The following is a 25,091-nucleotide window of genomic DNA, read 5'->3' as shown; positions in this document are numbered from 1 at the left end:
CTTAGGTGGGGATAAATTGATTTAACTTTGTAATGCAGTTTGTTAGTATATACTGAGAGCATAAAAATGCTCATATCTCTTGACTAAGTTATTTCTCCCTCAAGGAGACAAATATTGTTAATCACTTAGTGGTAAAATATTGGATTGTTTTTATTTTTATCCTTATATTTTTCTTTTATTTTATATATATTATACAGTGAGTATGATAATATATTTTAAAATGAAAAAAACCTATTAATTTTACTTGAAAAACCCAAACACCCTAACAATAAAACTCCTGGGAAAATAATTAAATACTGTGTTAGAGTGACTGGGAATTGTATTGGGTATAGCCAAGCCCACAGAACAGATGGTTAAACCTGCTTGAGGAGGGTCTAGGAATGCTGTGCCAACAAGAAGATTCAACTTGTCAAGTAGTTATTAAGGAGGAATGGATACTATTTTCAAAGGAAAATTAAACATTCTAAGGCATAAAACTGTGTTCCTCACGTGTCATGCAAGTATACGTTCTAATCATTTGGATCCAGTGTTTTTAATGTACATCTTTGAGTGCCAACTCAAACCACTAAATCAAAACCCCTGGGCATGGGGCTTAGGAGTCTGTACTGTGCCTGACTGCCCAGATGGCTCTCATGCACAAAATTTAATAACTGTATTATAGAAAAATAAAGCACTATGCTTTGGAAATTGAACACAATTTAGTGCAACTGAATTGTAGGTTATAGATGATGGTGTAATCGGGGAGATGAAGCTGGAGCAGAATGTCATGGTCTACTTGTATGAAGTCTTAAATGACATACTAGGGGCTTGGACAGTAACATGAAGATTTAATAGGAAACCACTAAAGAGTGTTTTTTTTTGTTTTAGGGTTTTTTTTAGAATTTTATTTTTTTTTTATACAGCAGGTTCTTATTAGTTATCCATTTTATACATATTAGTGCATATATATCAATCCCAATCTCCCAATTCAACCACTAAAGAGTTTTAAGCAGAAGAGTAACCTGATAAGATTATTTTTTTTTTAAGAAAGATTACCCTGGCCTTAGTGTGGATGATTGGATATGGAGCAGACATAGGCAGGGAGGAAACTTGGGAGAATGTTTTAATTTTCTGGAGTAAGATAAGGAGGATTAGAATAGGTTTGAATAGATACACTTGGCGACCAATTGATACAAGGGTGAAGGGAGAAGAAATAATTGTAGATGATTTTGATTCCCACATTTACTTGCCTCCATCTCTATATTTATGACAGAATATATAGACAACAAATATTTAAAGCTACAACTCTGCACTTTTCTGTTTTTTCTTATTTTTATCGCAAGACATTTCTTTTCTTTTTCTTTTTTTTTTAGAAACATGAAGCTTCTAAAGACAAGCTTCTATGACCACTCTTACAATACAGGGAAGGACATGCCAAAGGACAGTCCCTTACTAAATAACATCATTAGCTAAATGTCTACAAGACTGTTGGCAGAGATAACATGTACACTTGGAGGTACCATGATCCAGGCAATCTAGAAGGCTCCACTGCAGTTTCTGTCGGTGAACATGTGACAATGTGTGTGCATAAGTGGTAGTCCAGAGTAATTTTTTTCAGTAAGAGGCTGTGATATTCGAAAGCTAGCCATTCCTTTTTTTGTGTCACGGAATGAGACATTCCTTTTAAACAGCTGTCTGGTAAAATCACAGTAGTGACCTGTCTTCAAGCTGATGGTGGCAAAAAGGAATTTCCCTTCAACTGCAGAATGTCCTACGACAGTTCTATTTATTTCGTCATTAGATTAAAATGGCAGAGGTTTGGGCTATTAGAACAGTTATATCAGAAAGTCTACCTCCTACCCTTGCTGAGCAGAAAGCTGTAGCTGTAAGCGAAGTCAGGTCCATGATCCCCAAAGGGCTTTGGTCCCAGGGTGGGTTAAAGTCAACAAATAAATCAAGCTTCCCTGTAGTGCTTGAAACCCCCTAACCACCATGCCCAGAGGCTCTGTATCGCTCACTCGACAACCCCAGAGCACACACAAGATCCTTCTGCTATAGTCATTCTCAGAAACCACCAAAAGCAGTCATAAATACAGGCCTTATTCAACTGAAAACCTTTTAATGACAGGCTTTTTGTTGCTTTTACATCTCATACTCTATAAAAGCACTGTCTCCTCTTTTTCCTCCTTTTAAAAATTGTTTTGGTTTGTTGGAGAAACTAGGATATTTGTCCTGTAGAATGTCCAATATTATGTATTTGGCTGATTGACTTTCCCTGGTTTCTTCCAACTTGCTCCTTTACCCACCAAGAGTACCTTACAATCTGGCAATATGATAGACAGTAAGCTCTAGAGACTGGCCTAACTTCAGGTTTAATTTTTTCTCTCTTTCTTTCTGAAAGATTACTTCATCAGAAAGGGTGTACACTTCTTATTGCATCACATCCAGAAGTGAATAATGTCTGTTGGCACACTTTTAGTAATGTTAAAATTATCCATGGGTTCAGAGACATTAGTCTGATTTCTCCATGATACTGTTCCCCATCAATCTTTCATGCCATGGTTTCAGCATCCACAGATGATCATTACCTAGATGCATACTTCATTAGGGGTATCTTCTAACATTTTATTGCATGTATTAGGTGGGATTCTTCTATGAGTAACTTTCTCTCGTACACTGTTTAGTTGTTAAGACTAAATAAAAAAGGATAAGTACTTTAGTATTTTTCTAATTTCATCAGTTTTCAGAGTAATGAGACAATGCCCTAGCAACCTCTAAGAGTCACCAAGGAGGTGTATGTGTAATTATTAACTCATGTTATATTCATATTTATATACTTATATATTTGTGGTCATTTTTTGTTTTGATGCTCATATTGCCTCATTTTAGGTCAGTGGAAGTCCCCTAATGTTACTCTTCTGTTTTTGTGACGTGATTCATTAGTCTTTTTTTTTTTTAATTCATTAGTCTTTGATAGTTTCCTTGCTTTACAGCATAAGATGGCCCAGGTTCATCTTACACATTTCCTGTCCCAGACCTAGACTCAGCAAGCTCTGGTTTCTTTTAGTGACCATAATCTGGATGGTAGGTATACTTACTCCTACTGGATTGTCAAAAGACTTTTCAATGAAAGGGTGGCAAATACATTTTTATAGAATATATAATATAGTATTCTATGTATGATAGGTTCAAAATAACAATATTACTAATCAGACTAAAAAATGTATTTTTAGATAGCTTCAGAATTTATTTGACTCTTAGATTATATCCTCCAAAAGATACAGAGTCAAAATACTAGTTTTGAAAGTCACTGAAAATAATTATATACCCTTTTTGTAGTTATGCCACTATTTGATATTCATTTAGCTTCAATTGTTTTGTCTTGTTTCCAGTTTTAGAAGGAATGCTTTTTATTCTTTTTGATTTAATTTTGTTTTTTAATTACACAAAATATTTACATGATCCAGGATCAAAATTATAGTAAGGTACATTCACATAAATTTCACTTCCATACCTGTCCAATCCTTTGTCTCCTACCTCATCTTATAGGTAAACATTTTTAATATCTTTGTATCTTCTGTGATTTGTGTGTGTGTGTGTGTGTGTATTTATTCATATTGTTCTAGACCCTGTTTTTCTTTAATGTATCCTGAGGATCAGATGATATCCACATATAGATAATTTGCTGATTTTTCATCCATAATTTCTTCAACCAACCCCCTATTGATGAGTATCTGGTTTGTTTCCAGTTTTCAGTTATTCCAAATAATATATCAACTACGGCATATTAGCATTTTGGGGTTTTTTTTTGTCACAATACCTTTGGGATAGATTTTTAAAGGAGGCATTGCTCAAGAAAAGGGCAAATGTACTTATAATTTGGCCATATCAGGGGCATACTTTTAAACATTAATCTTGCCAAGAAAATGTAGGAATTTTAAAAAATCTTGTTGTTACAGAGAAAGAAAAAAACTGTTTAAAATGGGATGATCATATTTATCAGGAATATTTTATTAGTGGAATTTAAATTATTAAATTTATGCATTGTCTCTGGTATAGTATAAATAAGCACCTTGAACAGTACAAAAATTTTAACAACTTAACGCTGAGTGGGGATGGATGGATAGCTGAAGAGAGAGAGAGACAGAGAATCCCCCCACCCCTACCCGAGGAGTGCATTTCTGGTTGTAATTACTTTACTAGCTTTTTAATTCAGTCAAAAAAGTTACTTTATTTTATTATCTTTTAAATGACACTGTAGAAATAGAAATAAGTTAGCAGTGTCTACATAGTAGCATTTGTAACATTTTTTGAAGTGTTGGTAAGTCTGCAAGTTTGTCTCCTTGGCCCCAAAATATAATCTAACTTTTAAATGCAAAATTAAATATATTTGCTGGTCCTTTTTATAATCCTATGTGTTAAAAGAATATGATTATATTGTCTTATATTTTTCAGTTACTATCATCTTCTGAAATCAGGGAGAGCAACCCCAAGAACTGGGTGAGTCATATTTGCTTTTATATCTTATGCACAGCAAGAATTTAACCTCATAAAAAAATAGTTGAACATTAAATTTAAAATAATAGATTCGCATTTGAATAGCAGCTAGTTATGTATAAAAAATACACAAATTTAAAAATATAACATAAGAACTGGTGAATAAATCACTAATGATTCGCTTACTTGTGTTACCATATTATCCTTCAGATATAATCATAAAGGCATTCACAAGATGACATACGGAAAAAAAAAAGGGTTAAAATCGCTTCTTCTTAATTTTCAGTCTTCTACTTGCAAAGAGAAGCTTTGGCATCTTCTTGTTCTTTCCCTTTTTCAAGGCTAAGGTCAACAAAATAAAAATCAACATCATATTACCCAGTCTGTAGGCTCGCTATAAATCACCACTTACGACATGCTTACAAACTCACCTCATCTTAATTTTAATGATTATAAAGTCAGTTTTACTCACTATCCACTTAGTCAATAACACTCTACCTAGCCAGTATAAGCATTTTGACAAAACTGACCAGTACTAAAGCGCTATCTATGTAGAAGTAGTCTAGAAATGGCAATATGTTATTAGTAAAATGGATACATCAAAATATAATTTTGCTTATGAGTTATTTATAAAGTTAGTTTAAAAATTGAATAAGAAAAAAATCCACTACCTTTTACACAAATGCGTTTGCAGTCCTTCACGTTAACAAAGTTATTGTTATTCCCTCCACAGCCAGTATAGGTGAAGGCCTCACAGGCTTTGTGTCTTGGATTAAAATAATAGCGAGTTGCATTAGCAGAGCATAGTCCCTCATCTTTTGGACTATAGCAAAATGATGGACCTTAATGAAAAAGAAAATAAAATTAAAAATGCAGTAATAGCAGATTTACTAAACTGTGCTGATTACTGAAGTAACTGAAGAAAATCTAATCCCATAGAAGCTTCGTTCTGAATCCAAAATATACTACGCCATTTAAAAAGTGTGCCTTGAATTTCAAAACAGCTGACATGCCATATTTTGTTAACTCTAAATTTTTATAAAGTGGACAGAATATCAAGCTATATCCTTGTATCGTTTGAATGTGTAAAGAAATTAAACCCGAAAAACAGATATGGACAGGTAAAAATGGGCTACATTTCATGGGAAAATATGTGACATGCTTTGGTAAACTCTCTTGTGTTGGTAGTTTTATTTTAAATGTTTTTATCAGCTCTCCTTCCATTATTAATCAAGAATACATGTATCTAATTCCCAGGTAGCCACTGGAACACTTACATTTACATAAACAATTTAAAAGAACGCCAGCAAGAACCATCTCCTCATTAATTCAAGATTTTGCATATTCAACACTGTATAGCTACAGAGCTTTATCAAAGTCTCTGCCAAAGCAAGTTTTCCGTGTTTGTTGAACTTATTTATCGCTGTGTACGTGTCTCTGCTATGCCTACGGAAAATGCCTGTACAAACATTACATACTACCCAAGTAACCCATGGTTTTAGGGATTGTGTGGGGGGAATGTAGGTAAGCAATGGGGAAGAGAGAAAAGAGGAATAGAGATCAATTTGTGCTACAATTTGTAACTACTAAAGAACACAGAAATCTAACCAAAAACTTTAGAAATTTTCAGGTTTCACCATGAAGTCTTTCTATCACACTATCTCATATATACAACTGATTTCATACAAACCTGAGGTCATGTCATTAATGAAGATTGTAATTTTTTACGTGTAAATTACGTAGATGAGAAATAGTTCTAAAGAAACAATGCAGAAGAGGAAGCAAAACTTGAATCATAGCTTTGTCACTTTCCAGCCCTGAGAACTTGGCAAGTTGTTAACTTCTAGCTTGCACTCTAATATGTAGAACAGGGGATAATAATACTCCCTCACAGGGCAATAGTGTGAAGATTGATATCATATTATATGTGAAATCACCAGAACGCAAACCATGTTCATTCCACATCAAATTGTTAACTTTTTCACCCTAAAGCCTTAATAAAGAAATGAAATAGAAACACTGTAAAAAGAATATTTACCTTTCTTTGGTGCACAGAAGCCCATACAAGTAGCTTCATCCGGGAACCGGTTCTCACTGCTGTGACACCCGCCAGATATGAATTTTTCACATGCCATGGAACTTAGATTGAAGAAATACACTTCTCTGAGCTCCCCACACTGCCTCTTACTGACTTCCAACCGGCAAATCTTGGGAACTTCTAGGACAAGAAGAGCATAAAACAATGTTAGTAAAAATTTAACCTTCTTGGTATTACTTTCAAAACTTTACTGTATTTTCAGAAACAACTGGTGGTGGCCAGGGTGGAGTGGGGGAAGGCATCATATTTAGTGCTGGGCTAGTAAACCCCCAAAAGACTGCCCACTAGTCCAGTTACAGTGAGACCTTGTATCCCTGGGTCCAGAATCCACAGATTCAACCAACCCCAGACAGAAAATATTCAGGAAAAAAATTCCAGAAAGTTCAAAAAAAAAAAAAGCGAAACTTAAATTTGTCCTATGGTGGCAACTATATGCCTAGCATTTATGTTGTATTAGGCATTATAAGTAATCTAGAGATGATTTAAAGTATAAGGGAGGATGTGCATATGTTATAGACAAACGCTGTGGATTTTGGTATGGGTGGGGTGGGGTCCTGGAACCAATCCCCACAGACACTGAGAGGCAACTGGATTCGGCTTTTTTTTTTTTTTTAACAGTGTCTCCAGACTTGGCTCGGCTATGATAAATTTTCAACTTCAGTGGAAAGACTGTTCTCTCAGAGTATTCTGATTGTTTCTACATACGAAGTTAATCAAACTTATTCGTAGGAATACACATTTTTCCCTGGCTCAATTCCTTGAATAGCAGAGCCCCAGGTTCTGTTACAGGCCTTAACAGAGATAATAAACATAATTAAAATAAAATCGAAAACAGCATCATGAATCTCCACTATATCTCTATACTAATCTAAGACCTGATGGGGTATCGGGGACAAAAATAAGGTTATAATTAGCTAAATCACACTTTAATAACAAAATCCACTAAAAGTATTTCAGATTGATAGATAGTGGACACGAGAAAATGCTATTCTCAAGGAGGCATAAAAACCATAGGTTTAGAACTATAATAAATACAGAAAAGCCCTTATGTTGCACCTAATACATTATACTCTTGCAGTGTTACGTCTTACTGGTGAAATCTTTTCCTGAGTCTGCACACGCAGTGAATTATGATAAATGCCAGTTAGGAGAGAGGAGATGTCTTAGGCGTTGTAAACTTTGTGATCACTTGTGGTAAACTGAAAAGCATTAAAAGCCTTAATATTTGAGAAAATTCAGGCTAAAACTTACTGTAGAAGATGGGATCTGGAAAATAAGCTAAGTTACTACTAGCCCTTCAGTGCAAGGAGCAGCACAAGAGTCCTGAGTGTGCGTGCGAGCACTTACTCTGTATCCTCCAGCAAGCTTCATCGCAGGCCTCCCAAGTTTCGAAATTGTTGGCATTGCCCTCGCAGCCCCCATACATGAACTCGCGGCAGCTCTGCGTATACCTGTCATAGTAGTAACTGGGGATCCGGGCCCGGCAGGGCCCTTCGTCCGGGGGTAGGAGGCAGATCTCCGCGTTATTTCCTACAGGAGGGGCAGAAGGAGAGCCAGAGAGTGAGAGAAGGAGGTCAGCCACATCTCCGCGGAGGGAGAAGCTTCCCGGGGAGTTCTGTCCCGGCAGCTTCCCAGCACAGCAGAAGGGCATCTGCAGAGAAAGAAAGTGCAAACTTGGGTGCAAGTGCCCCGTTGCGTGGTGCACGGCAGGGATCGGGGAAAGCGGGGCACAGAGAGCGAGTGCAGGGGTCCGCGGAGCCCTCGCCGCCTGGCCGGGGCGATAAGGGGGTCCCCTGGGCAGGGAGATACCTGGCGGCGCTTGAGGAGCATCTCCCAGCGCAGTTCCCACCAGGAGCAGCGGCAGAACCACCAGCTGGAGGGGGCGAACAGAGTACATGGTGTCTGGATTCAAGCCGCCCGTGGGGTGAGGCGTCCCCAGAATGTGCCAGCGGGAGGAAGGTGCACAGCGTCCAACCTCGAGGCAGTCTGAGTTCCAGCGTGGTGGGTGCCGCTGCTTTATGTAGGGTGAGCGTCCTTCTGACCTGGGACAGGGCGGAGCGTGCCTTTGCGGAACCTGGAGGGGAGACTGATTCATGCCCTGAGAGCGCTGACTCTGCCGCCCCCTGGACGCTGGAGAGTGTGTGCGGCGGTGGGTGAGGGTTGGGCGGGGAGAGGAATTCCCCACCAAGTTGAACCTGCCTCCCAAACTTTCTCCAGTGGCCGAGCGGGGATGACCAGATGGGGCATTGTGTCAGAGATGGGAAGTCCACAGGCTAGAGAGAAATGACCTGGGTGTGATTGCACAAGGTTCCAACTTGCAGCATCACGCTGAAGCTTGAATCCACACTTTGAAAGCACAAAGTCCAGGTCTTTGAAGGGCAGAAAGTGTGAAATTCACAGGGCCAAGGGGAGCTGGGCTCATTGCATTAGACCCTTTAATAGAAATTTAAGTATATGTATTTCTTTACATTTATACATAGATATACACATTCATATTTCAATCGAGCTCTAATTTACATTTCATAAAAGGTTCATAATATTACAGTTGGATCAGTTTTGACAACTATATATACCCTTGTAATCACCACTCCAATCAAGACTTAAACATTTCCATCACCCCAGAACATTCTCTCAAACCCTTTCCCAGTCAATCCTTCCAACCCCAGGCCAGGGGCAACCATTCTGAGCACCACAGATGGGTTTCACCTGTTGTAAATCTCATGCAAATGGAATCATAAGATATTTACTGTTTTGTACTTCTTTTACTCCACTACCGTTTTTAAGACACACATGCTATTGTAGAGTTTGTTCCTTGTAAGTGTTGAGCAGTCTTCCAATGTATGAGTATACAACAAAGGTCCTATTATTGGACATTTGTGTTATTTCTGTTTGGGGCAACTATGAATAAAGCTGCTTTGTGTGTGCAAACAAATTTTATTACTCTCAAGTAAAATATTTTAAAATATTAGAAACTGCCAGACAGTTTTCCAGAATGATTATACCATTTTACACCGCCATCAGCTATGTGTTAGTGTTTTAACTATGTTTTTGGAGCTGGAACATGAAAGTCCAAAGAGAGGTGGCCTTAGGGGGGATCCTGAAGCTTTGGCCAGATCAGCCCCTTCCCATACATTTCTTAGTGTCAGTGCATCTATTATAGTTAATTGTTCCTTTGATATATTAGCCTGAGCCTAACTTTTTATCTATACAAAACAAATTATCTACACTGGGATTTTACATGAAATATCAAGGATATTTTTGGAGAACATTTTAATGGGTTCTCTTGATGAATGTGTCTTCCCTTCCTCCCCCTTTTCCTCTTGCTCTATTTAATATTCTTAAGGGAATAATTATCCTTGGCTTCTCCTAAAGATACTGGAGGGAGTTTACAGGAATTCTCTTTCAAGTTTCTGAGAATCTCTGTGCTTACAGCGAGTTAATCGTCTGGGATGTTTTCACACTATAACCCCTTGGGCCAGTTTTCAGTTATCCTGATGTCATGACAGAGAACCATATTCCTAGGAAAACTAACCTGGTCTGGAAATACTGTGTCATTTATGCTGTCAGATTACTAGATATCTATGATTAAGAATGACAGAGATGTAAGGATACATGTTTAACAACAAGCTCACCAGGAGAAAAAAAAGGGCGGTGGGGCGGCAGGGGGGGCGATTGGTGGTTTGTATATTTTACTGATTTCCATGGAGTAAATGCTCTCACTTTGGCTTGATTTCAAGCTGCCAGAGTTGGAAATAGATGGGTACAATCAGTTCACCAGAGCCAGTGTGAGCTGACTCCCGCACGCCAAGCCCTGCGGCAGCCAGCTGGTTTTGGAAAAACACACTCATATGAGAATCAGATAAGACCTTCCCAATACCTCCCAAATATTATTAGGGGAGGAAAATTTTACCACACGTTTATACAGGATAATGTTTGGAAGAAAAGCTAATTCAACGTCAAACTTAACCTATTTCCATTCTTCTGAATATGATTAAATATATCTCCGAAACAGACTAAAACAAATTCAAGGACAGAGACTCAGTCAGACTTATCATTTAGCATTAACTATTGTCACTTCTGTTCTTTGTTCTCAGCTGCTGGCAGTTTTTAATCATCTTTTGCTTCATGTAGAAAGAGAAATCTTTGGAATTAGGGCAGATTATTTTGGGAAATTGCATAGTGCAATGGGAAAGCAGACTTGGGAGTCTGAGGAAACCTGGATTTTATTCCTTGTTCCTTTGGACAAGTTACATAAAATCTCAGAGCCTCAGTTTTCTTATCTGTGAAATGGATATAATCACTGTCCCGTACAAGTGTGCTATAAGGATTAACGGGAAAGCGCCTAGGAACTCTGAGAGATGTGCTCCTCACATACAGGCACAGAATCCATCGGAATTGTCCCATGTCGCAGTTACCACTGAAAGCCTCGGCAGAGCATTTTAAGATGGAGCATTAGCCACAATCAAGAAACACAGCAGCATGAACTGGCCTTGCTCCCATCAGCTCTCCTCTTTGGCTGTGCTCAGGGGTCACCTCTCCACGTAGGAAGGTGTCACACAATCAGATACCACTTTGTGATAGTCTCTTCTGGGGAAATGAGCTTCAGGGTTCTCTCAGCCCCAGCAGATACTCAGTCCACTCAGGCCTGCTGTGTAACAGATGGAGGTGGAGGGGTTCAAAACCAGTCTTTTCACCCCTCCGTGGTATGGAGTCTATAGACACAGGTTGAAATCTGTATTCAGAGGTTCTCTAGAAATGTTAGTTTCCTCCCTTGTTCTATGCCAAATAGGGTGCGTCTCTAACACCTCTGTGACCGCTGAGTAGGGACAGGGAAGGAGAAGTGAACAAGTGGGGGGAGTCAGAATTTTGAGATTGTCAAGCCAGATGATCAGGAAGGAAATTACTCCTCAATTGCAAAACACTTGAGTATTTTTATATCCATGAAAAAGATATTTTCCTATATAAGAGGAATCTAAAATTCCTGGGACTACTTTAAATTACTGGATTTATCCTTAGGATTATGTGGAAGTAGCCATGTGACCACCACGATCAGCCTCCCCATAGGGATGTCATAGTACTTCTATTTCCTTAAACCAGTGTCTAGGCCAAAAGGTTACCACAGCTGAGGAAAACAATTCCTTAATCCAAAGTCAACAGGAAGTACAAGGCTGGAGGGATCAGGGAAGAACCGTCACCCAGATTGATTTGTCATTGCCAGACCAAGTGACAGCTCTAGTGGCTGCAGCTAAAGACAGAGGCTCAAAATAGTTTAGATCTCTGTAAAATAAGGCATGGAATTCTTATAATTTGAATGCTGAAGAGAACTATCAATACCATCTGTTCCAGTATTTTTATTTTACATTTACAAATTGAGACCTAGAAAGATAAAATGGCTGGTCATGTTTAATTACCTTAGTTTGTTGGCAGAGCTGAGACTAGAACCCACATTTCTGATACTCACTCAGTCTTGTATTCTTTCTGACATACCCAGACCTAAGCTCTTTCTACTGTATCAAGACCGTAGAGCAGAACACTAAACTCCAGAATTGAAACACACAAAGGCTCCCATGAGTTCAGGAGCAGCTTTGAGGTGTCAGATCCTTGCCTCTGTTCTTCTCCACACCCTCCCCCGCATTGGACCCATAACAAGTGGATGTGAAGGTGACTTGGAACACAGTAGCTCCTAGAATTCCCAAGCCTTGAGCATGCTGTTCTACCCTCTGAGAGCTCCACAGTCTTGAAAGGTGACCGTGAATTTAAAGAAAAGATTGAGATAGATGGTCTTCCTCTCTGTCAGATACCTTAGGGAGAGGTGGCATGTCTAACTTACGAGTGAATGAGGAGAATTAATTTAGCCCAGTGATTTGGGGTTGTGTATAACATAACATAGTCACTTAAGGAGTTACACTGATAACTTTTTTTTTTGCGGTATGCGGGCCTCTTACTGTTGTGGTCTCTCCCGTTGCGGAGCACAGGCTCCGGACGCGCAGGCTCAGCAGCCATGGCTCATGGGCCTAGCCGCTCCGCGGCATGTGGAATCTTCCCGGACCGGGGCACGAACCCGTGTCCCCTGCATCGGCAGGCGGACTCTCAACCACTGCACCACCAGGGAAGCCCACTGATAACTTCTGAATAAACAAAGTTCTTGCTGCCCGTTAGTTTAGCCCTGTCAAAATAAAATCTGAAATGAGTCCAGCTGGCACTAACAAGGAGTTTGCACATCTGCTAAGAAAGGCGGTTAATCTCTTCTGAGAGATTAGGGGTCATGAGAGTTCTGTTAAAGTTTAGACAGCTCCTTCACCAACTAGACATTTTTCCAGCGGGTTGGGCCTTGTAGGAAATGTTTGCTCTAATGCACCCTCTGTCGGACACAGAGTGCATTTGTCAGTGTTGTAATAAAGTGGAGTCACTTAGAAGATGAGACATTCCCCATGCCTAATTTTATTATTCTCCTTCTCCCTAGGCAGAACAAGATAATGGAGTGTATAATGTGTCTCTTACCATGGCCATTCTTTCATTCACCTATTTTAAAAATAAGCAGATTAAACATTTAAAATGTGCCCAACTTTGTGCCTTTGTGCACATTTGGGATACAAAGATGAATAAACACATTAGGGATCTCACGGCAAAATAGGGTAGACAGATGAACACTCTATGACCCAGTCACAATATAGTGTTCTTATTATAATATTAAAAATATGTACCAGGTTCTGTGGGACTATGGAGGATGAAATAAATAAAACTTAAGCAAGAGTTCAATTAGAAATAAAAACCAATCCACACAAACATATCTCACATTACATCTTCAGTGCCTGTGGGACACAGACACTTTTCTTCATCAGCTAGTTGCTTTGGTTGGTTCTTTTAGCAGCTGTGGTTATGACAAAGCATTGCCTTCTGCAGAAGGGCAGGATCTCAGAAACCCCCTTTCTCTTCTTCCTAGATGTATGTTCCCTCAAAGGTCGTGCCTACGTAGGACGCGGACCATCTTTTTTCTCACTCAGGTGCTGCACATTTAACTATGTAGGGCACACAGAAGGTTGGAACAGATTTTGGACTATTTTATCCAAGACTTTTCTGGCATAATGCAGCTTCACCACCTACCCAGAATTCTAGCTGGGGTTACCAGTCCACTAGAGAGTGACACATTAAGAATGGGGGAAGAAGGGGAAATTTTCCCCTAACTCTTGTATACCATGTGGAAACCTCAATAGCAATAACTACAATACTGGATAAAATGTTTATTATTGAGGGTTTGCATTGTACCTTGCATTCATTAGCTCATTAAACCCCCCACGATAACCACTTGAGACAGGTACTTTATTCTCCCCACTCTGCAAATGAAGAAGCTGAAGCTTTAGATAGATACATGACTTGGTCAAAACTATACAACTAGCAATCTGAATTCTGGTCCCCTGGTCTCTGTGCACACATCCTTTTCTTCCACATTAGTGGGGACCAAAGCCAGGCTCATTATATAGAGCATGTGCTCGTGACCCTCGTTCAGTACGTGGACAGCTCTATCTCAGATTTCCTTTTACTTCAAACATGAAGTTTATCATTGAAAACTAACAGATAGCTACAATTTAATACATTGCTCTAATGCTCTAAGAGAAACATCTGCCAAAGTTGGTAATCAGATTAGAGGATTGAGAGAGTTAATCCCTAAAGACCTTATTATCAGGGTTATATTTAGCAGTAAGTAATGGATCTTGACCTTTCAAGTATAAAGATACCCTTTCATGAAAATGCCTTTTATTTTTATACTCTAACCCAAATCTCATGTTGCTTATACTTTACTTACTAAAGTGTCATAAGCCCTCCAAATGTTCATTTGTTCTAGCTTTATGTAGAAAAATTTTGTATATTAAATCACACAGGAGGGACAACCTGCCATTTGGGGGCAGGAGAAAACATTAGTTGCAGTTTGAAATGGGCATACATCTCCTAGCACTACCACTATTTTTTTCCTCTTATTGACTATCTATTAGCTGAGGGAAAAACTGAATTGAACTGAAATGTCTGTATTAGAAGAGAATTGAGTACACTAGTCTGGACTAGATATACTGAACCAGCCAGAGAAGGGTCAGTTGTTCCTACTGGGCAACTGAATGTCCTGTATTCTCTGTCTTGCTTTTTCTTGCAGTGGAGGGCATGCGCTGGTCTGGTCAGAGACCAACCCCTTGGCTACTGCTCTGGCTCCTTTCCTCTCTTGCCTTCTCAAGGACTTCACTCACTCCTCTGCGACATTCAGCACATACACCCAGGTTTTACGTTTCCATTTGGAGTGCTCTATCTCTGATTCTTTTTCATCCCAAACTTAAAATTCTTATTTGATTCTACATCCCTTTCCTGTAAGGACCCCACTTCACTGCTCCCTCTCCCAGCAAAACTTATCAAAAATGTTATCTTCGCTCTCTGCCTCCACTTCCTCTCCCTTTTTTCCCACATTCCACTCAGTAAACTTTCATACTGGGAAGAGGAAGAACAGGAAGTGCTCTTGTCAAGAGCAACTCATCATGTTGCCACATCTTACTGGACCTCTCAATACGTATGACAAAGCAGCTGGCCCTAAGGTCACCAAAGACCACACTTTTCCATCTGCATTGTGTTTAACCTCTCAGCAGTATTTAACAATTTCAAATCCTTCGTCATTCTTGAAATGCCTTTTTTTTAGTCTTTACCATACCACATTCTTTTGGCTTTTTCCTACGTAGTTGACTGCTTTTCAATCAATTTATCCTTCTCCTCTGCCTGCCAATTAAGGGTTGGGCTGACTCAAGGCTCTAACTCTACTCTCTCCTTATGTGATTTCAAGTACATATACACATAAACTTTACATACACGTACATATACATATATTTATGGATAGTCTCGATCTCACCGCTGGATTCCAAACACTTTTATCTACTTAACATATCCACTTGGATGTCTAACCGGCATCTCAAACGCTATATGTCCTAAACTGGAGTGTTGGTGATAACCCCCAATCTTCCTCATTTCTGTAAATGACACACTTGGATTCTCAAGCTAAAAACTCTGGAATCATTCTTAACACCTCCCATCCATTCATTGCCCAGTCTATCAATAGTCCTGTCAATTCTACCTCCAAATCACGTTTTTAATTTGCCCGTATCTCTTTATATCTACAGTCACCAGTTTAGTTCAAATCTGTCTGTTCTTATGGGACCATTATGTTAGGTTAGTGGAAACTCCCAGTTTCCACTTTTGTTCTCCATTAAACCCCACAGAGCAGAGTATTTTTAACACACTAGACTGTGCCACAACACCTGACGTCTTCAAAATAAAAATAAAGCCCCCCATTTACCTCCTCATTTATTTCTCACCGTGGAAGTCACTAACTGAGTGACTATGGGATCTGACCACTGTCTCCCTTTACTGACCTCATCCCATCACTCTTTCTTGACCTTACTAGACTCAAGTTACGCTGTGTGTTTTATTCTCCTCATACAAGTTCGTTCCCACCTCGGGCCCTTTGCATGAGCTGTTCCCTCTGCTTAGCCCTTATCCCTGCATGAAATGCTCATCTCCTGATCTTTACTTCACTGACTCCTTCTTGGCATTTGGGTGTTGGTCCCACTGGCACTACCTCTAATCAGCCTATATGATGTTGCCCAATATCTCAGTCACTCCTTATGACTTCATGGTATCACAAACTATCCTTATAGCTTTATCATTTGAAATCACTATGTTTATTATTTTAATTTGACTTGTCTAATCCTCTCACTATTATACAAGTTCTATGAGAACAGGAAACTTACCTGTCATACTCACCATTGTATCCCGATGCTAAGAACAAGACCTGAAAAGTAGGATCTCATAAATGTCTGTGGAACAAACGAATTACTTATTATTGCCACAATCACACTTCTTTCCAAATGTCTTGAAAACCCATCTGGCTCAGTAGAAACAGAGAAATAGAGTTGCCCTGGGGAAGAAAGCGAGTTGTCATAGAATATATTTGAATGTCTATGAGTCACATGTGTCTTAAGTATAGGCTATAGGTTGAGAGAGATTGGTATTCATGTAACAAAAATAGCAATATATACAAAAGCAACTGGCTTTTTTTTTTATGTTGGAGTATAGCCGATTAACAATGTTGTGATAGTTTGAGATGTATAGCAAAGGGACTCAGCCATGCATATACATGTATCCATTCTCCCCGCAACTGGCTTTGAAAAATGAAATATGATAAAATGTGTGATCAACTTGATTAGATGGAAGAAAAAACCCCAAATACAAACTACCTTTTATGTGATAAGAAAAAAACCCTCAGCTGAAAAGAATGATTTATAGAGTGATGTAGTATAAACACAGTAAGAGATAAGAAAGTTGATTTTGTTTGCTGCTTCAACCCCTAGCAATCAAGAGTGCCTGGTCTGTGGTAGTTACTCAATAAATATTTGCTGAATAAACACATGCTTGTTAGCTGCTATCATTTTATTGGTCCACGTACAAAGACAGAAGGAAGAAGAGTAGCTACATACAGATATAAAGCGATAGAGGTATTGCATATGTGTGTTCAGCACAGTGTCTGGCACATGGTGAATGCTCAAAAGTTATTAACTAATCATCACAACAAACTCACTTTCCTTTATTAATTTTGTCTCAACTCCCTCCCTTTAGAGGGTTAGTGTTTAATCCTTTGTTCTCTTCTCTTTCCTATTCATCCTGGGTATTCCCATCCATTCTCATGGCTCTCTCCTAAGCTCTGGCCTTTCCCCTCAACTCCAGACTGCCCATTCAAATGAATGTGTAACAAGCATCTTAAACATGGGATTCCCCTTCTCAAGTCTTCCTCATCTCAGGAAACAGCATTCCTTCTTCATTTGTTCAGACCCAAATCATTGATGTTATCTTGACTTTTTCTTGACTTTTGATCTCTCAGCATATCCTATTATCTCTACTTTCAAAATATATTTAGAATCTCACCACCCGTCCCCACCTCCACTGCTATTACCCTGGTTTTAGCCACCATCATGTCTCACCTTAATTACCGAAATTGTCTCTTCTCTGCTTCTACCCTTGCCCTCTATGGTCTAGCCTCAAAATAGCTGCCAGAATAATGCTACTAAAATATATGACAGATAGTATCACTCTATTACTCAAAACCCTCCAGTGTTCCCTAAGTCACTGAGTGAATCCAGAGTCTTTACAATGGCCCGAAAGACCCACGTGATCACTGATACCATAAACTACTCTTCCCCATATTCACTTGGCTCCTCCCAGTCGTACTAGCTCACTGCTCCCTGGAATAATCTTCTCTTATAATCAATAATAATCAATAAGCAATAAGCATTCATGGCTCACTCCTTCAGGTCTTCATTCAAATAGCATTGTCTCAGAGAAGCCTGCCCTGGCCACTCTCTCAATAATTGAAATACTTCTCTTGACACTTCCTATTCCTTCTCTGTTTTATTTTTCTCCTTAGGACTTATCACACTATATTGCCTCATTTAATTTTTTTTTAACCTTATTCATTGCCTGTCTCCTTCATTAGACTGTAAGTTCCCTGTAGGCAAAGTTTTCTGATTTTTTTTTCTCTGCTCTACCCTCAAGCATCTAGAATAGTGTCTGGCACATAACAGCACTTGGTAAATATTTGTTGAATGAATGAATAAAATGTTAGCTGTTATTCTTCAATAGTCCCGAGTATAATGTCAGGATGAAAAAGAACAGTATGAGACAAAATTTATACCCATATGATTACAAGCTTATTGTACATAACAGAGTGAATTTGTTTCTGAAAAAAATGTGTCAAACTGAATGTTTATGAATCAACATATTTAAAGTGCTAACATTTCTATTTCAAAGAATCTGTGATTGACCCTCTGTATAAAACAAAGGACTTTTAAAAATTAATTTTAATAATTTCCCCTAATATAGCCCTAATAAGTTAAATATTTTATTAGTCAAGTTTTCTTTTTTTTTAAATAAATTTATTTATTTATTTATTTTTGGCTGCATTGGGTCTTCGTTGCTGAGCGTGGACTTTCTTTAGCTACGTCGACCAGGGACTACTCTTCATTGTGGTGCGTGGGCTTCTCACTGCGGTGGCTTCTCTTGTTGTGGAGCACGGGCTCTAGGCATGTGGGCTTCAGTAGTTGTGGCACGCACGTTCAGTAGTTACGGCACGCGGGCTCTAGAGCACAGGCTTAGTAGTTGTGGCACACGGGCTTAGTTGCTCCATGGCATGTGGGATCTTCCTGGACCAGGGCTCGAACCCGTGTCCCCTGCATTGGCAGGTGAATTCTTAACCACTGCACCACCAGGGAAGCCCTAGTCAAGTTTTCTTACTTCAAAATACGTTAGTCTATAATTGGTAAAAGCAAACAGGAAACAAGTAGCCTTTTGACTTTACACTAGGCCGTTTTAGTTCTAAATAAATTATCAAGAAACCTATGGAAACTCTGAAAGACATTAGTGAGACACTGAGCTACTCTACGTAGTTCTATCCTCAACATCCCTAACCGGTACCTACAAAACCAGTGAAAACCATAAACAACATGACAGTTTCAAAAGGCCCCCTAGGGGGCACTATTGCTCCCATTGAGAACCAGTGCTCTGTGGATGGGGTACAGCTCTGAGATACTTTCTCCCCCTCCTCTTCTCTTCTTGGGTTTTTTGGGCCTTAGCTCCTCTGATAGTAGTAGTGCAGGATGGAGGAAGAAGTAAAAGGTGACATATATTCTACCTAATGAGGGTATGTTTCTCCCCTGAATTAGCTGTAACTGCTACCTTAGCTTGTTGGTCTGTGAGTCTCCAGTCCTCCCGTTATATTCTGGTGAAAGTGGGAATGGGGATACTTGGTAACAGTTCCAGCAATCTGATCTAGCCCCTCTTAGGTCTTCCCATGGAGGGTGGCCCAACCTGGAAGTTTAGAATATAAGTGGCCTAGTTAGTGGAGGCACTGGGGGGATGGAGGTGGTTAGTGCCCTTGGTTGTCAACTCTGTGCTTTCTTTCTCTATGTAATTCTGGAGTGATGGAGTATATATATATTAAAAAAAAAAAAAAAAAAAAAAAGCAAACCTACTCTTTTAAACTAGTTTGAAGAGGGTAACTGAGAGAAGTGTGCTAGAGTGGAAAACATCCTAGACCAGAAAACAAACACTTGTGTTATAGCCCCAGCTCTGTTGTCACCAACTGTGTGATTTGGGGCATTTCAATTCTCTGGATCACCTTTGCCTCATCTGCAAAATGGGACAAAGAGAAATTAAATGATAAAACGGCCAAAAAAACACATGAAAAGATGCTCAACATCACTAATTATTAGGGAAATGCAAATCAAAACTACAATGAGGTATCACCTCACACTGGTCAGAATAGCCATCATCAAAAAAATCTACAAACAATAAATGCTGGAGAGGGTGTGGAGAAAAGGGAACCCTCCTATACTGATGGTGGGAATGTAAATTGGTACAGCCACTATGCAGAACAGTATGGAGGTTCCTTAAAATACTAAACATAAAACTACCATATGACCCAGCAATCCCACTCCTGGGCATATACCTGGAGAAAACCGTAATTTGAAAAGATACATGCACCCCAGTGTTCATTGCAGCACTATTTACAATAGCCAGGACATGGAAGCAACCTAAATGTCCATCAACAGAGGAATGGATAAGGAAGATGTGGTACATATATACAATGGAATATTACTCAGCCATTAAGAAATAACAAAATAATGCCATTTGCAGCAACATGGATGGACCTAGAGATTGTTACACTGAGTGAAATAAGTTAGACACAGAAAGACAAATATCATATGATATCGCTTATTTGTGGAATCTAAAAACGGGTACAAATTAACTTATTTACAAAACAGAAGTAGAGTCGTGGATACAGAAAACAAACTTATGGTTACCAGGGGATAAGGTGGAGGAGGGATGAGATTGGGATTGACATATATACACTACAATATATAAAATAGGTAACTAGTAAGAACCTGCTGTATAGCACAAGGAACTCTACTCAATACTCTGTAATGGCGTATATGGGAAAAGAATCTAAAAAAGAGTGGATATATGTATATGTATAAATGATTCACTTTGCTGTACACCTGAAACTAACATAACATTGTAAATCAACTATACCCCAATAAAAATATTTTTTAAAAGAGTAATTAAATGATATTATATCTGAATCTTTTATTTTTTTAGTTTGTAATTTTATATTTTCACTATAATTAAAATGAATATATGTATATAACTATATATTCAATATAATAAATTTACATATAATTTTTAAAGATTCCACTTTTATAATTTTTGAAGGTTCTATATTATTATTTTATTTATTTTTTTAATACATCTGTATTGGAGTATAATTGCTTTAAAATGTTGTGTTATTTTCTGCTGTACAACAGAGTGAAACAGCTATATGCATACATATATCCCCATATCCCTTCCCTCTTGAGCCTCCCTCCCACCCTCCCTATCCCACCCTGCTAGGTCATCACAGAGCATGGAGCTGATCTCCCTGTGCTATGCAGCTGCTTCCCACTAGCTATCTATTTTACATTTGATAGTGTATATATGTCAGTGCTACTCTTTCACTTCGTCCCAGCCTGCGCTTCCCCCTCTGTGTCCTCAAGTCCATTCTCAAAGTCTGCATTTTTATTTCTGCCCTACCACTAGGTTCCTCAGTACCATTTTTCTAGATTCCATATATATGCATTAGCATACGGTATTTGTTTTTCTCTTTCTGACTTACTTCACTCTGTATGACAGACTCTAGGTCCATCCATCTCACTACAAATAACTCAATTTCGTTTCTTTTTATGGCTGAGTAATATTCCGTTGTATATATGTGCCACATCTTCTTTATCCATTCCTCTGTCGATGGACACTTAGGTTGCTTCCATGTCCTGGCTATTGTAAATAGAGCTGCAATGAACATTTTGGTACATGACTCTTTTTGAATTATGGTTTTCTCAGGGTATATGCCCAGTAGTGGGATTGCTGGGCCGTATGGTAGTTCTATTTTTAGTTTTTTAAGGAATCTCCATACTGTTCTCCTTAGTGGCTGTATCTATTTACATTCCCACCATCAGTGTAGGAGGGTTGCCTTTTCTCCACACCCTCTCCAGAATTTGTTTCTAGGTTTTTTGATGTTGGCCATTCTGACTGGTGTGAGGTGATACCTCATTGTGGTTTTGATTTGCATTTCTCTAATGATTAGTGATGTTGAGCACCTTTTCATATGCTTGTTGGCCATCTGTATGTTTTCTTTGAATCCTTTTAAATCCTTGACTTCAATACAACTCTGAGCATTTGAACTCTCCATGCAGACAATATATGCTGTGCTTCTCTGTGTATCTAGGTGTCCCTGAGGGTGGTGAGAGTTTTGATCCTCACTCTTTGAAATTTTTCATACAAGACCCATGGTATCAAATTTGGCAAGCGTTCTCAAATCTTCTAAGATTCACCTCCACCAAATGAAGTGTGTTTTGCTTAAATTATTATTAAATATGGTGAATCACAGCATTTTAGAGTTAAGAAATCATTTGTTATTAATATGAAGTTATATACTGGAGGGGAGCAGAATATGCCACCCCAAAGTATTCCTCTCTGGCATAAAGAGTATTTTGAGCTAATTATTTTTAAGAAACAGCAGACACAGGGGAAGCCATGAAAACCAAGTAGAAGTTATCCTCTTATAAGAGACATTTACATTTATAAGGGAAATCTCCATTTGTAATTGTGTCTCCCTCTCTGTACCAGAAAGAGGAGGATGAATCTAAATCTCTAAAAGCTCTTATCAGTGGAGAAGGCAGCAACTCAACTCTCATAACCCTTGTTTACTGTGCTTTGCCTGCTAACCTCCCATGTCTGACTCCCCCTTCCCCTCCCCAGCATCTTCTTTTGTCTTTAGCTGGAAGCAGCGTTTAAGGTGGTGGCTTGGGCCATTTGTGGGAGTTACTCAGTTTTCCTGGGTCTCTCCCACATATACAGGTGGTATATACGTTACTAAACTTTTGTTTGTTTTTCTTCTATTAATCTTTTATTACAGGATGGTCTCAGCCAAGAATCTAGAAGTATAGAGGGAACATTATTTTTCCTCCCCTGCAACATCATGCACTTTTCTCTATGTCTAGGTGAATATTTCTGATGTAAGTTGCAAGTGACTTTATCAATACTTCATCATTCTCTTCTGTATACCAAACAATATACAAAACAGTACACAGTGATAAGGACATAAGCTATGAAAGATATGGATGCTCTTGTAAAGGTCTTTACAGTCCTTCGTGTCTTAGAGTTCTTAGAAGCAGAGCCTAAGACAGGGACACTTGTCCAAGTGATTTATTGATGGTGAGCTCTCAGGAGAAATCTCTGAAGGAAGGAGGAAAGCAGGATGAAGGAGGAGAAGACAGGCAAAGATGCGGTTTCAGAAGTCTAGCTTCATCCTGAACCCATGGGGTGCTCAGGAAGTTTCTCAATTACACCAAGGCTTTTCAGCCCAGAGGCAAGATGTCTGGGCTATTAGAACCCCACTTCAGCCAGCCATTTGCTACAGGACACCCACAGGGGCCAGTTGTCATAATCTTCCAGACATCACCAGCTGAAGTGGCTTCCATCAGCTAAGGATAAACGTATGTAAAGGTTTGGTGGTCAACAACGGCAGCTTCTGGAGGTATAAATACCCCAACCTGGAAAGGGAAAGGGGGGTCTGGGAAGGGCACCAACGGCATCTACTACACATGGTATTAAAGGAGCTAAATCATGTCCACATGATATCCTTTAAGAGCATTTATAAAGCCACCTATCAGCAAGTGACATGTAAGACAACACAATCTGAAACTCTAGACGTACAGAGTAAGTGAGTAACATCAGCTAACGTGTACTGAGGGCTTGCTCCATGCTATGCAGTGTTATGTGATCTTTATTCTTCTCAGAAAACATCTACAATGTAGGTACTGTTATTGCTCCTATTTCCTAGTAAACTGAGGCACAGAGAGGTTACATAACTTGATCAGGACCACACAGCCAGCAAGTGCCAGTGAGTGATCATTTCATTGGCAATATATGGTAAAGCTTTACTGGAATAGAGAAAATGAAATTCTAACCCCTTCCCCAAATCAAAATCCCTTAAGTTGGGCCTCTATTTTAACAAATTCCTAAAGTGATTCTTCAAAGTCACTGCCAAGTGGAAAACATTTTCCAAGATGGAGAAAAGTTGTGCAAAAGACAATGTCAACAGATAAAAATGATCAGCAGAAACAGAGGTGCTTGTGAATTTTTGCAGGTAGTCTGAAGGGAGTAAGAAGGAAGGTAAGAATAACACTGAGAATGGGCTCTTGAATACCAAGCAATAATTACACAGGAAGAAATAACTTTTTTGTTGTCATATTGATTCTTAAAATAAGAACAGAATAAAATAAAAGTTAAAAGGATAGGAAACATTGGCTTTGGGTACCCATCGGGTACCTCTGTGCTGGCCTATGTAGGTATTTATCCCTAAAAAATAGGTTAAACTACCTCTTTTCCAGAGAAGAACAGGATATTATAAAACAAAGAAGGAAAATAATATTTCCTCAAATGTTTTGGAAATGAAAATACTATATAAATGCAAGGAAGTAAGTTAATTGCTGAAATGTGATTAGCAGCGTATTTTTATGTAGATGTATGATGTTGTTTTCTGAAATAACATGTGACCTGAATGTGTCTACTTTAATAAAAATATGTCGTCATAGAAGTTGGACCAGAGAAACAAAAGAGAAGAGAGGACCTAAAGAGGACAGACTATAAAGCGTGATGCCACTTGGCTACAATGAAATATTTTCCAGGCAATTTCATACAGGAATCACTAGCTACTGTGCCATCTTTCCCATTGCCCATTGATCTAATTAAGAAGAAGAAGACATTGCTAAAAGGGCAGAAGAGTCTGTTTTTTTATGATATACATCAGGAGATCAGACTCCCCGCATCCCCTTTATCCTGCTGCATTTGCTCATCATTGCTGTCCAATTCGTTGTGACAATTACATACAAAAAAATTCCAGGAGAAACACATCTAAGTAGTATGCTAGTTTGTTTCTAACTAACAAGGTTATTTGTTTGCTATAGTTTCATTCCATTGGTTTATATTTCAATCCGTTATTTACAAGGAACTTATAATGACACTTTTTGTATGTTTCTCTGTTAATACCAGATCAAATACTCCAGCGATTTAGGGGATTAATGGGTAGTCCTCAGAATGACCTCAAACTAACTTAAATGGCATAAATCATATGGGGGAGGGCTTTGGAGTTGGAGATAAGGGTTGGAACCTCAAGTTTTTACACTGTGTCAAATAAACAGGGAAAAGGAGGAGCATTGGATATTTAAGATTATTTACTGACTGAACTGACCTCTCCCCACAAACCTACTAGCAGGTATTTAGAGTCAAATACTTAGTTTAATCATATTAATGAAGATTATAAGGAAGCTTTAAAACCTCAAGGCTAGTGTGCAGTGCTAGAATTGTTCAGAGAGCATTCAAGAGAAATTGACTATCA

General features: G+C 38.9%; 1 protein-coding gene across 1 annotated transcript; it reads right to left on the bottom strand.

Moving 5' to 3' along the window:
• Positions 1-3,969: 3,969 nt before the first annotated feature.
• On the bottom strand, positions 3,970-8,702 carry TFPI2 (tissue factor pathway inhibitor 2). Its single transcript, XM_067746396.1, has 5 exons — positions 8,384-8,702; positions 7,922-8,104; positions 6,515-6,694; positions 5,148-5,318; positions 3,970-4,818 (listed from the first exon to the last, which is right to left on the bottom strand). The coding sequence occupies exons 1-5, from the start codon at positions 8,667-8,669 to the stop codon at positions 4,736-4,738; spliced, it is 903 nt and encodes a 300-aa protein (XP_067602497.1). The 5' UTR covers positions 8,670-8,702; the 3' UTR covers positions 3,970-4,735.
• Between the last annotated feature and the right edge of the window lie 16,389 nt (positions 8,703-25,091).

Source organism: Pseudorca crassidens, chromosome 8 (genome assembly GCF_039906515.1).
Source record: "Pseudorca crassidens isolate mPseCra1 chromosome 8, mPseCra1.hap1, whole genome shotgun sequence".
Lineage (NCBI taxonomy): Eukaryota > Metazoa > Chordata > Mammalia > Artiodactyla > Delphinidae > Pseudorca > Pseudorca crassidens.
Note: the sequence above shows the minus strand (reverse complement) of the source record. Positions and strands in the feature narration are given on the sequence as shown.